The 13,479-nt window shown below is 49.0% G+C and overlaps 1 protein-coding gene across 1 annotated transcript in view; it reads left to right on the top strand.

Moving 5' to 3' along the window:
• The first annotated feature begins 699 nt into the window (after positions 1–699).
• Positions 700–13,479, top strand: part of KY (kyphoscoliosis peptidase) — a 46,533-nt gene continuing 33,753 nt past the window's right edge. The window contains exon 1 of the mRNA XM_080409767.1: positions 700–9,935. Within this exon, the coding sequence (XP_080265893.1) occupies positions 9,895–9,935 (41 nt within the window). The 5' untranslated portion in view covers positions 700–9,894. The remainder of the gene's footprint in view (positions 9,936–13,479) is intronic.

Below are 13,479 nucleotides of genomic sequence, written 5' to 3'. Positions count from 1 at the left end.
ACACCAGCAGCAGGGCAGCTCAGAGCCCCCCTCAGCCTCATGAGCTCCCTGCAAAACCCACAGAGTTACAACAGAGTTATGTGGGCTGAGGTGCATGTCTACATCTATCAGACAAGCACGTACATAGAAAAAGGTAGGCACATAGTAAAGTGTGTTTTAGCAAGGCTGCAAACACGGTGTTTAATCTGTGGGAGTCTACACCCCCATAAAGAGGCTCAGGTCATGCCAGCACAGTGAAGAGCAGTGATCCTAAATGCTAAAGGAAGAAATAAGGACAAAGATTCCCCAGGCTGGACAGGCAGACACAGCCGGAGGCGCAAAGGTTATCTCCAGATTACAGGTGTGATGCTCCCACCATCAGGGTGTGGAGACAGTACAACATGAGAACAAGACCTAGGAGAGGGAGAAGAGATAACAGCTTGAGCGAAGCAACTTTGGCAACAGCAAAATCATCCCTTCGTTTCAGATTAGCCGATTTTTGTGTCTGTTAGACTTTTTTCCAAAGGTCAGAACATCCGTGCATGTTCGTGTGTGTGTGTGTGTGTGTGTGTGCCTGTTTGAAGCAAAACGCTGACCCCTTTTGAGGCTCTTCAGTGTTACGTTTAGTTCATTCCCTTCACCTCTCTCTAGACAATCTGGAAACATCTTTAAAATCACTCACACTGAAAACCAAACTGTTCCCTGAAACAACTTTTTAACTGTTTCATTGGTCCTCATGTGCAACGGTATCACCAGAAGCCCCCAAACGAACAGCAGCCTTCCTTCCTCCGTCCTCGGCTGCCTTCTCAAGGTGAGGCAAGGCTTTCAGCACACACGCTGTTTTCTGCAGAGTCAAGTCTGCTGAGGGCTGACCCAAAGCCACCAGCAAAGCCCTGCTGTCCCATCCCAAGGGCAGTCCTCACCACAGGCCACCCCCACGGGGAAAACAAGTGAACGCGAGATGTGTTGGCTTGGAAGTGCAAGAGGGGAGATGCTGTGCAGAGGTGTTTCTCTTTTCAGCTAGAAGTAAATGTGCCCTGCACTCAGCTAGCTCATAGCATGCCTACTTGCAGAGCGTGCCCAGGCCCCACTGGCCGTGTAAAACACAGGCTCTGCCCTGCCTTTGCTTCTCCAGCCCACGTGGCTGGCAGCCAAAGGTGCAGCACACAGGCTAGACTGAACTGGGGGTGCTGGGATGAAAATACACTTTCTTCCCCATTTGCACGGAATGTTGATATTTTGCCAGAATCCAAGCCCCCACAGCTGGTTGAGATTCATCCATTAATCACTGTTTAAAAAGAAAAACCCCTTTGCTGCTCCTTGCCACCAGCGAGCCAGGCCAACACGTGCCAGAGCACAGGGACAGGCACGAGCTGCTGCCTTGGGGCCAGGCAGCACCTTAGGACTGATGCTTTCCAGCCCTAACTGTGCTTACAGTTTTACAAACTTCATAAATGCGTGTATAAAATAATCTACTCATTTCTCTGGAAAAAAACCCAACCACAAACAACCAACAAGTTGGGAACCACAGTACAACAGACAACCTTAGTTGTGAGCTGTTGATTTTTGTATGATATATTGTATCTGAATATGACGATGCAATGAGTGGAACATACCAATTTGGCTAATTGGTGAGGGCCTGAGAGCATGTATGTGCTGCCGATCTGGTTGCCTTAAAATGTATGTATATTTACAGTGCCAGCTTGTTTGCATTTCTGATGATCTGAAACGCTGAGAAGGTAATCAGCTCCTCTAGTGCGCGCAATCAGCTCTGCAGCGTTCTCTGCTCTGTTGTGGGTGAAGCTGCTAAGACTGTAATTTTAAAGCCGACAAACGCCATTAAACTGTTAAATGGAGCCGGGGAAAGCTGCTGCTGAGACCAGGCACTGTAGCAGATGCTCCCTTGAGCTGGGAGGACACCCAGACACTGCGGGGAGATGGAGGCAGTGAGAAGCGATGCCAGGACCCAGGACTGACCAACAGTCAGGACAGGACTACACTTACTACTTTGAGGCTGTTTTCAATTTAACCCTGAGTGTTGGCTCAACTTTCTTCACTGTAGGTTAGCATTCCCATTCCCCCACCTAAAATCCACTTGAGTAATCAACTGTAAAGCTAATGACTTGGGCCCCAAATCAGCAAAGTACTTGAGCACATGCTGAAGTCCCATCGAAAGAAATTAGACCTAAGCAGATGCTTTGCTCCAAGGGGAGGGGGGTTACGTAAAAAGTAGCAAGAAGGCAGTTCAAAATACATGTAGTATTCTATGAAAGCAAACCATACTCACTCAAGTAGCCTCCGAGCACCCTGCTCAGCATTTGCTGAGGCATGGGAAACCTAAAGCTTCAGACTTGACTTTAATTTGTTGGCAGCCAAACCTGAATAGGCTTCAGAGGACACTCCTGGGACTTGCAGGCTGCTCCCAGGTCCTACACACCGCACGCCCACGCTGCGAGAGCACCTCCTGGGGTGCCCTGAGACAGCAGCTGGGATGGGGATGAAGGGCACAGCATTCACCGTCACCCCAGGCAGGACCAGCATAGCCAGCATCTCTGTATGGTGCCGCACTGGGATCCCCCAGCGAGCTGCAGGCAGGCTCTGACCAGCACCTCTCCCTGCAATAAGATACACCACCGCTGAGCAACAGGCAGGCAGAGTTACAGCCCGGGGACCCTGAAATGAGCCCCCTCCTCGCCAGCAGCACTCTCCTGGATTTTCTGAGGACAAGTGTCCGGGCAGGACTGAGTCTGCACATTCCCCCAGCCATTCGATGGCTGTGCTCCTGCCCTGACAATCCCCTTTACGCCTGCTCGCCAGCAGGTTCACAGAAACCCAGTGTCTTGGCCCCCTCAGCCACCTCCCAGTCACGCTCCGGAGTGACGGGAAAAGCAAAGATCAAGTTTCCCTGTGCACCAGAGAACAGGAATAGCATTCGCTCCTGCCAAGGACAACACCTCGCTCTGGCAGGTTGCACAGGTAACCACCCAGTGCAGTTAAAATCTAGCTATAACTTGCCTTAAATATGGGATTTTACAGCCCCACATGGTGTTAATGCATATGTATCGATATGCATATGTATCGATAACCCACTTGATCAAAGGAGACAGTTTCCCTGGAAGTTTTCCAGCACCTGGATATCTTTATTATGGTGAATTACTTAGGTCAAAGCCTTAACTTGTGTAAACTGGCACAGCTCTGCTGAAATCAATATCCCTACGCCAGCTTCTGCTGTTTGATGAGGTGGCCCAGGATCTCCATATTGGTTTTACTGTCTTCTGCCATCATCTGCCCAGTTCCCATTTCAGGGCCTCTTGCTGAAGGTTGTCTTCATAAAGAACCTCAACCAGCAGGGATGGCTTCAGGCTAAACCAAAGCATAAACAGGGCTCAGAGGGAGCGGGAAGGAGAGCAGATGTGCTGAAGCAGGCGGTGCTTTGCTGGAGCAACTCGGTGCTGAGCCTCGTGCCCAGCCCTCTGCTAGCCACCAAGTGAAATCCTGAGCATCCCCCAGCTCTCAGGAGCCAGCTCAGCTCAGGATAATGGGGAGGCTTTTAGAAGCGATAATGAGGACTGAGCGACTCGTGCAGGTTGAGCAGAGGCAGTGCCTGGCTGTAGCAGGACACGGCTGAGAGCGTGTGCAAGGGCAGCTCCCGTGCTGCAGCACACCGAGGGGGCTTCTGCCCTGCACCATTGCAGCAGCTGCCTGGGCTGTACTCTCTCCTCCACAGATTAAAAAGCAAACTGCAACCCCATCCATGCATCTAATCCATCCATAACTGCTCTAAGAGAACCAAAAGGCTGAACATTTAGTTAACGATTTTTAAAAGATACTCTGTTCTCTTATTTTTCAGCTTATTTTAGTTTTGTTTGTGGAGTCCTGGGGAGAGAGTGAATGCTGCAAGGAAAAGAGCAGACCAGAACGGCTTGACTTGTAACTGAGAAGTTCAGTCACATTCACCGTCTCAGGGAGGGTTTGCTTTCTTTCGGTCTCCCAGCGCTTTGGAGATTACTCCTTGGTCTCCTGGAGATCCCCGAGTCTGACACTTCCCCTTAATCCCTTCTAAAAAGGTGTCCAGCCCAGGGACCAAGCACGGGGCCAGCCTCAGACATGGTGAACCAAGAGGCGTTCCTGCTCTCCCACATGCAAGCAGGGTGAAAAGACATCTGCAAAAAAACAGGAAAAAACCCCACTTTATTTCAACAGCCTCCTACAGAAAGTCAGAAGCAAAGTCGTAACAGACATTTTTTACAGAGGCAACTGCAGCCAGTGGGGTAAAAGAGAAGGACACGCTCGGCCTCCGCAGTGGGACTGAACCAGTTTACGTGCTAATCCCAGTGTGAGCAACCAGAGCTGGCACCAGCCGGAGCCAGTTGTCTGACTTCAGCATTTGGCAAGGAGGGACGGATGAACAAAAATATGTAGTGCAGGAGCTGGCTGCCTGGAGCCACGGGTTGTTCTCTGTCAGCAAATGAAGCCAGACAGAAAAATAAATACAGAGAACACCTTGAATTTGGAGAGCGATTCCTGCATCGCTGCAGGGCTCAGCAAGACCCCTGCCTTTGCTTTTTGGTGCCTGCAGCACATTTCATGGTGTGGCCAAGGGCAAGGAGAAAGCTCCCACCCCTTCCCCAGCTCACACGTGTCCATGCAATGCCTCCAAGCTCAGGGATATTTCAGCATTTCTTATTTCTGAGAAAAAAAACCAAAAACAAAACCCAAAAAACACACAACATAATCCTGAGGCCAGAGCAGAGGAGGAATGAGGGCAAAGAAGAGATTTTGGCAGAAGCACAAGGGAGAATGATGCTGCGAAGGGGTTATATTCTAGGGGACGGTAGCCTGATGCTCCCATGGGACAGCCACGCCGTCCTTGCTGACAGCCCAGGACCCAAGCATCCATCCTCGCAGATGCTTTTGGAAACGCCACCTGTACATGTGCAACATCACAACACAACATGCCGCTGTGACAGGGCTGGCACCCGGCTGGGCACCGAGGCAGCGTGGGGAGGGAGAAAGGGATGCGAGGCAGCGTGCAGATCTAAATAAGGCCACAGAGGTAAGGGCAGGACCATTTTAAACAGTTAAAGTTTCATTTTAATGGATACCACAAGGGGAAAACATTCCCAATGGCAAAGGGCGAAGCATATACTTTCTTTTTCTGGATGACAGGTTTTGCAACCAGCCTCTCCAAGGAAATGAAGCACGTCTGCATCCATGCCCCCACTCCCTATCCCACAATTTTAGCACTTGTTAGTTAATTTTAGCCAAGTTGGAGGTGGGGGATGTCTCAGGGGACTTCTGCTCCTACGCCTTCTAGGAAGTAGAGACAGCCAAGTCATGGACAGTCCTGCTAACAAACCCTATGCGGGAGATGCTGCTACCCCAGGACCCAAAGTCCACTCGTGCCCTCTGGGTAGTAGCTGCTTGGCAGTTGTCCTTTACACCCATATCTATTTCAGGCTCAAGAAAAAATCAAGTAGAAATGGCTAAATACTAATCCTGCTGCTCCTTCCAGTGTTTCTGCCAGCAAAGCCTCTCCCCATTCCCCTCCGGAGGAGAGCCAGGCTCCAGGGAGCGCTGAGCCCAGGCACCCCACTCCCACTCCACACAGCACAGCATGCTCTTGTCTTTGGTCAATATTTCAGTCTGCAGATCAAACATCTCAATTTCCAACCAGCTTCTCTACAGCACGTAGCTAGCTAGGCAGTATTTTCTTCCCAGTCCAACTTCCCCATTTTTTGGAGAAATGTGGTACTACTCAAACACATAATATCTTTCTGGAAAAAAAAGAAAAAAAAAAAAAAAAGAATTAAAAATATTTCCACCGTTACAGCTAAATGGCCAAACCCCAGCCAAGCCCACTGAGTGCACTTCTGATTTCTATTTCAAACCCATTAAGCTTGTCCAGCTTGAACAGCATAGATCTACAAGCACCTAGCAGGGGTGTACCCCACCTTCCCCCAAAAGAATCATCAGCATTACCATTTCTGAGACTGTATCAGACAACTACCTGCTGGAAATCATCAAGGCAGAAGCTGGTGGTGCCCTGGCGCAACAGATGCCTTGTCCAGCCTATTTTTACGAGTCTGTGTTTTGCATTGGGGGTAAACTCACTGCCACTTAAGCAGATTGGCTCAAGGACAGCTAATTAAATAAGGCTAAACAAATCAGTCGTTGGAAATAACAGCTCTAGTGAGCCTCACATCTTGCCGTCCTTGTGAAGTGATTGTGAGCCAGTCCATTTTCTCATTCATTCACTAGGGAAAACATAATAAATCACTATCCACACCATGACTTGACCCCCAACCTTCCCAAGTGTTTGCGGGCAAACTATGGTTCTGGGTGCATCCACTCCAAAACCAGCAGTAGCTTTTCCCTTTCTGAGAGGACCTAGTTCAAAGGATGGAAGGGTTTTCTGACTCCCTCTGAGGCTGACAGGAGTGTGGTGCCACCCACATACTCCAGCACCCCACATTACTGGAAGGAGGAAGGTGCATCTACCCCAGTGGAGGGATGCTGGGTGAAACCCCTGCGTATCACTAGGCAGAATGACAGCAGTGATTGCTTTTTCCTGGTCTGTTCTGAACCTCACTTGGATTTGGGGCTGAAGGGGCAGCAGCTTGGCCCAGCTCCTGTTGCAGTCCCACTGGCTCCCCCGTGGCGTGGTGGAATTAATAATTAAACACGGGCCAGGTGAGGAGCAGTAGGACTAGAAGGCAGCTGAAATTTTTCCCTTTTAAAAGACCAGCGGGGCAGGAGCTGGAAGCTAAATGGCAACTGATCTCACTTCTACAGAACAGCATTTCAAAGTAAATTTTTAGGGATGAGCCGCTCATTGCCATTTACGTTTCCCATGGTTGATGGCAGGCTCCAACTGCCCCAGAGACAGGGCAAAGACCACAGCTCACCCAGCAAACACCGAGAGCACAAACTACCCCACCAGCAGTATGTTCACAAGTGGAAGAGACCCTTCCCAGACAGCCGGACGGAGCGGCTGCCCTGCCACCGTACCTCTTGGAAGCCTTCCACGAACGCCAGCTCCGAGCCTTTTAACCGCTCCCTCCACCATGACGGCGGATTTGCTCCAGCCTAAGTTAGGCAGCCCCGGGGCTGGCTACCGGCATGTGTGCCAACACGTCTGCAAGCACCGGGCTGGGCTGGCATGCCCATGGACCACAGAGCCCTCCCCAGCACCAACCACCCTGGTGGCTAAACCCATCCTCCTGGCTTCGGACACTACCACAAGGTGACAGCGGGTGTGCTGCCACCCAAGCCAAAGGGTCCCCAGCCATTTACTCAGGCACGCAGGCTGCTCTCACCTCTCTGTGTCTGGACACCAAGGGGAACCTCAGCTAGGAACCGCCGTGTTTTAAACTGGATGGATGCGGGCCCAAGCGCTGCCCTTCGTACTTTTAACAGCCCAGCACCTCTCCGGGTGTCTGTGCACAAAGACAGGCAATGTCATCTTCCCGCGGCTCTCTTAACTGCTTATCGATCCCAAAGAGTCTCCAAATGGATTTTTCTGGCTAGCTATCATCCTCCATAGCCTGGGAGATCCCCTCTATATTATAAAGTAGACATCTCAGTTATAGCTTTATTTACTGCGAAAGAGCAATTAAGCCGTCCCCATTCGATTTACGGCCGGCACAGATAACTCCTCTTAACACAAGCCAAGGCCAGTTTAACTTTTGGATGCTTACCTCTTGCCAGGTGCAAAAAAAAAGCTTCGTTTGTGCATTTTTTATGTCTCTAGCCCAAATTCAAACCTCATCTGTGATCAGTCCAGTACAAGCTGGGAAATTAGTCCTTAGAAGTGTGTTTAATAAGTTTCCACTGTGCTCATGGCAGTCATGAAGTCAGAGCTCAGCTCAGCTTTTGTTTTCTGGGCACCACATCCTGAAGCTGGTATTTGGGATGCTTATGCTGTCAGTACCCAAAGGGCTTTAAAAGTACAGTTCCATATTCAGGGCAGCATGGCAGAGCCACTAGGCTATAAGGTACATCAGGAGAAAAGCATGCCCAGCCAAACCCGTGGTGCTGCTCCACTTTACGGATGAGAAAGACACTCTCCCGAGGGCAGGGCTGCCCGGACAACCAGCTGGTGACGAGGGCACCCAGCCGAATGCCCAGCCAGCCTTGACAGAGGGGCTGGAAGCCAGGGCATCCCTCCCAGCCCTTTTCTGACATGCTCTGGGGGTACACCGTGACAGTCAGCATCCCAGCACACAAAGCCTCTTGCGGGTATGAGCCTTAGCTGCTGTTCCAACAGTTTTCAATGGATAATGTTCATACTTTACAGCTTTAAGGAAAATCACCTAGATTGATACAGATCTGCACTTTATTAATTTTTCCAACAACCAGCAGTGAATTAATCCAGTTGGAGACTTATCTAACTTCTCAATAATGCCCAGATTTTCTACATTATCAGATTCATTTCTCATTACCCATTAGGGCAAGCAGCGTTTCGGTAGCCAGGTGGATCACCTCGGCATTGCTGCATAATGCTCCTTCCAGACAGCTGAGCTGCCGAGAGCCCACTGAGAATACACCCGACTGAGGGATGTCCTCTCTGGGTGACAGTCTGTGGTATTTGAAAAAAACCTCTTTTTAACTAACTTTATGTCTTGGCAAGACAGATCATTAAGACTGGAGAGAGCAGGGGGAAGCTCTACCATTTCTGACTCAAGGAGCTACTACACGGCTCCAGTCTTTAGAACGCATTGTAAAGTGGTTGCCTTTGCTCTCAGACCTAGCTTGTTAGATCAGAAAGAGGCTTAATTTCACACTTGTCCAGCTGAGCTCTTCTGCATTTGGTCCAGCAGCACGTGCTGACATGCCCAACATACTGAGATGCAACCTGCCTTCATCTGCAGCATTGCCCACACCACCTGGGAGCTGTAGATGCGGGATCTAAAGGGCTATGGTACCCAGCCAGCTTTCCCCTCCTGCTGATTAATTGGACACCCAATTTCTGTTCTAGGCCTCATTTGTTCCCTAGCATGAGACGTTTCCCTGGCTGATGGCCTGGAGACCATTTCTGATGACCCCACAAGAACGATGCCAGCAGCCACTCAGCTACTTGTATGCTGACCACGACCAGGCAGTGATCAGAGCCACGCTGCAAACCAGGGGGAGCCGTAAACGTCTCAAGATGCTGCTTTTTCTTAATCATACCCTTAAAGAGTTTCTAAACAATACAGAAATGAATAAAAATATCAACAATGATAGCCTGGCTATTTTTGAGCTAATCCTTGCAAACAGAGATGAGCTAGCCTCTGCACACCAGCCCTGCTAAAGTGATGTTGCTTCCAGTCTCTGTTGTCTGATTGAAGTGAGATTAATTTGTTTTTTAATCCTGTCAGTGTTCCTGGAGGAGCAGTTCTGGGGTGTTTACATGGAGCACCCTGGTGATAACCCGAGAGTGCTTTAAAGGCAGCCACAGCCTACATTGGTAAACACTTCCTCCCTGCATAACTGCAGGTGCCACCACCCAGCAAACCTGCTTTCCCTTTTGCTTTTCATTCCTGCATCTTCCAGGGCCAGTTGGGAAGGAGCAGGTAACCGGCCCCAGCTTGTTTCCCTGATGCCTCTCTGTGCTCTACAGCACCTGCACACATCGGCATTTCCCAATGCATTCACACGTGCTTTCAGCAAAAAGCCCAAACCATCTCAGCCAGTGCGTTTGTACCACACCCAGCCAGGTAAAAGGACCTTCTCCTCTGCGAGCTCGAGTAAATGGTACTGCCACTGTGACTCAGGCTCGCGGGTACAAAGACCAGCCCTGGCGAGAGTACATACTTCATCTCATTTCCTTCTTTTGCCGTAACTCACCCTATTTACTCTAAGGAAAGCAAAGCTGCAACCTGTTTCACGGAGTCCCAAAAGCCCGGAGGTCTTGCTCGCCTCTTCGCCTGCATGGGAAACATCAGAAGCTTCTGCATCTCCTGGGCAAGGAGGTAATAACAAACCCAGCAGGCTCCTCGTGTGAGGGACCGGTGCCGTTAGCAGCGACCGGGTTTTAGAAAATATTGCAGGATATACAGGCTCCCCAGAAGGGAGAGATGGGAGCATTGGGATGGGAGGTATGCTGGTGGAGGCTGGGAGCACTGGGACAACCACCACAATCCCCAAGTGGTACAGCAGAATTACATGCTTATTTGGCTGTTTGGTCTCACACATTATGAAAACAAGAGGGGAAAAAAAAATAAAGACACGTGCCCCTTATATTTTTTCCCCTTCTAGCACTTTGGACAACATCTGAATGTTAATGTAGCAACTTCCAGGGAGGACAGCAGCCTTGTTTTATTGTACGGTGACATATTAATTTAGGAGGGGAAAAAAACAACAACCACATTCAGCATCTGAAATATAGTATTATTTCCTGCAGCATTAATTGGTGACATCAGTACCATGTAATTTGTTACTGGTGGCATATTTCTGTATGGCTTCATTTCCTTAAAAGCATGGGAATTAATTAGGTGTTTGTGGTGGTAAGGGACTGGCAGGCACCAAGCATAATGTGGGCAATCACCGAGAGGCTTCCCGGCTGCACGTGTGCCTTCAAGGTTAGTAGAACACTGGTGTAAATACCACAGCTCCCCTGACTTAGGGGGATTAATTTACTCTGAGACAGATGTGTTTACACCAGCTGAGCACCTGCCCCTCTATATTTAAGAGCAGAACAAGAATTCACCTCATCTAATTAATTAATATATGGCAACATTTAATCATCTGTATTTGTTTCTAAGTAACTGAGTTACTGAGGATGCCTTTTCCCAGCTAACTGATATCCTCAGTAATTTCTGCTGAAAAGGCAGTTAATCAGGCAGCATCCAGCCCTGTGATGTCATTGGCCCTGTGATGTCATCAGCGCCATGAATCACAGCCCTTCTCTTGACGCTGTAATTGTATTTCACCTCCTTTTCTTTTACACACTGAGCAATTCTGGGTGGGAGAACACCCGTCTGTTATAAGAGCAAGCAGCCCCGGTGAAGAGCTGCTGAGGGGACAATTTGCTGCTGGGGGTTTGTGCCCCCAGCTGTGTGGAAGCATCACGAGCAGTTGCAGGGGAGAAGCATCACCTCCACATTCAGGGCCAGGGTGGTGGAGCAGCCAGAGGCACGGCCCACGTTGCCCGCTGCGTGACTGGCTGGTGCATGCTGGGACCATCCTCAGGCAGGGCAGAGATGGGAGAGGGCTCAAGGAAGGACCAGAGATTCATGGCAGGGGACACCCACGCCTGCCCTCGGAGCCTGTTTCAGCCCCATGGTGCTGCATGGTGGGCAGCCACAGCACAGCATCAGCATCCTCCCCGTGTGGGATGCCCCAAGCATGCCGGCGGCTGGAGAGCCGTGGCTTTCGGAGCAGGGGGTTGAGCTGTATCACTGCTATGAGGCTGATGAGGCCAGGGAGGGAGGGTAAGATGCTCCACATGAAGCTTCATGCTTCACAAGTCAAAGAACAGCGCACAGCTGTAAACAAAATAAGAACTGCAAAAAACTGCAATAATACAACGATGGAGCATGCTTGTACCTACACGTACGCACATATGCACACGTGTCTGTATGAAACCACTTAAAGGCAGCAAGCTCCCACTGGCACAGAGGTGCTGCACCGCCGGCGGCTGCGCACGGCCAGCACGGCCACCGCTCCGGCAGCTGTGCCTGGCGCCTCTCCGCCCGGCTGCCTCTTGGGTTCCCCCACATCGCGCCAGCACTGCAGCAGAATTAATGCTGCCGGTTTGTAAGTCTCATTCGAAAATACGCCTGGGAAAACCAAAAAATTATGTTTCTATGAGCCAAAATCCTGCAGAATTACTGTATCTTGGGCCTTTATTGTAAAGCACAGTCAATACTTCTTGATGGGGTCAGAATTAAAACAGACAATGGCTCTGATATCACCAGCACAATGAGTTACAACTTTTCTTGATGGCCCTGTAACCATCTTTCATGGCTTTAAGCAACACAATATGTGATATAACCAGGGCAGGAGTTTTGCTGGAAGCTCGTGAGCCTCTGCAGCATGTGAGCGCTGCTGGGGTCTGGTAGCCCAGGGCACAATTTGAGCACCAACAATTTCCACTCCTTTCTGACTTCTTGCTGGCAATACACAGCCAGAAAAGCTTATAAATCAACATAGAGCATGTCCAGAGATCCTCTGACCTGCCACTCAAATGGGTTACCCTAAGAAAACCTTCCCATGTTTTACAGTGGTTCAGAATTTACTCTAAGAGGATATATTTTATACATATGCATTATGTATTTATATGAACTTAACCTTTTAAGAGCTGCCCTGTGCACTTGTTGAGCATTACATATAAACCGAATATGCAATTTTCAAACAACAGCTTCAGGATGGCATGTAGGTAAAATTCAGGGCTGGGGAAAGGAGAAAAGAGGCAGGCTTAGAAAATCAATGACTAATGAGAAATGTTCCTCTAACCTCAGCTCTGCAGCAGGTTCACGAGAGGCTTCACCCCCAGACCTCGGTCCTTGCTCTCCAAGACACAGGCAGGAGCTCAGATGACCTTTTTAAGGTGTGCTGAGATCCTTGAGGACAAAAACCAGAGGTGCAATGGTGACTTTAGCTGCCAAAATCCTAAAAATAAAAACTGAACGATTTTTAGGCTGGTCAGCAAACAGCAGAAATGTTACAGGAATTAAGAAAAAAAAAAATTCCCCAGTTTCATACTTCCTCATGGGCCTTCTATAGAAGACCTTTCCTATAGGTAACTTAATAAGTCTGTCATCAAACCTCCACTAAAGCAGATCAGAAACAACCTGAGTCTTCAAGTCATAGTTGATGACTGGTGGTAGTGAATTTCCCAACGCAGGGCTTGCAGTATTAACATTTAAAAAATCATGAGACCCTCAAATATCCTGACACTAAGTCTCATGACCTTTAAGTCAACTAGATTCAGGTTTCTTTTTCTCTGACTCTCTTTGTGCTTTTGGGATGGAAATTTAATACCTTGTTAGGTTTAGGGAACATTGCAGGGAGCCACCATCACCCATTTCTTCCCACATTTACATTTCTGGTCCCCTAAATTCAGTTATCATAAGTGCGAAAGTTCTTTCCAGTGTTGACGCAGCCTGATAATCCTTGGTATTAAGCAAATTCATGAAAGGTTGTAAAACTCAGCTGAAATTAATCTCCCTTTGAAGCTCAGTCTGACCCAAACCAGCAACAAGCAGGTTCTGAAGTTTGTCCAAGTTAACTGACAAAAGAAAATCTCTTTCCACTGAGCTAGGAGTGGCCTTAAGCATTTTACAAGTTACAAGGAAAGGAGTGGACTCAGAATCAAAGACAGAATATTAGAAAATTCCCTAATACCGAGGTCCCAAAGCACAGCCCCGTGCCACACCATGTCCCTGGGTGCACAATACCCAAGCAGTCGTTATTCATTCCTTTCACCACGTTTCTGCCTTTGATAACATATTCCCCTGAAAAATCAAAACCAAGTTCAGAGAAAGCCTTGCATTGGAGTGCATTAATTTTGTT

The sequence above is a fragment of the Falco punctatus genome (genome assembly GCF_963210335.1).
Source record: "Falco punctatus genome assembly, chromosome: 13".
Classification (NCBI taxonomy): domain Eukaryota; kingdom Metazoa; phylum Chordata; class Aves; order Falconiformes; family Falconidae; genus Falco; species Falco punctatus.
Note: the sequence above shows the minus strand (reverse complement) of the source record. Positions and strands in the feature narration are given on the sequence as shown.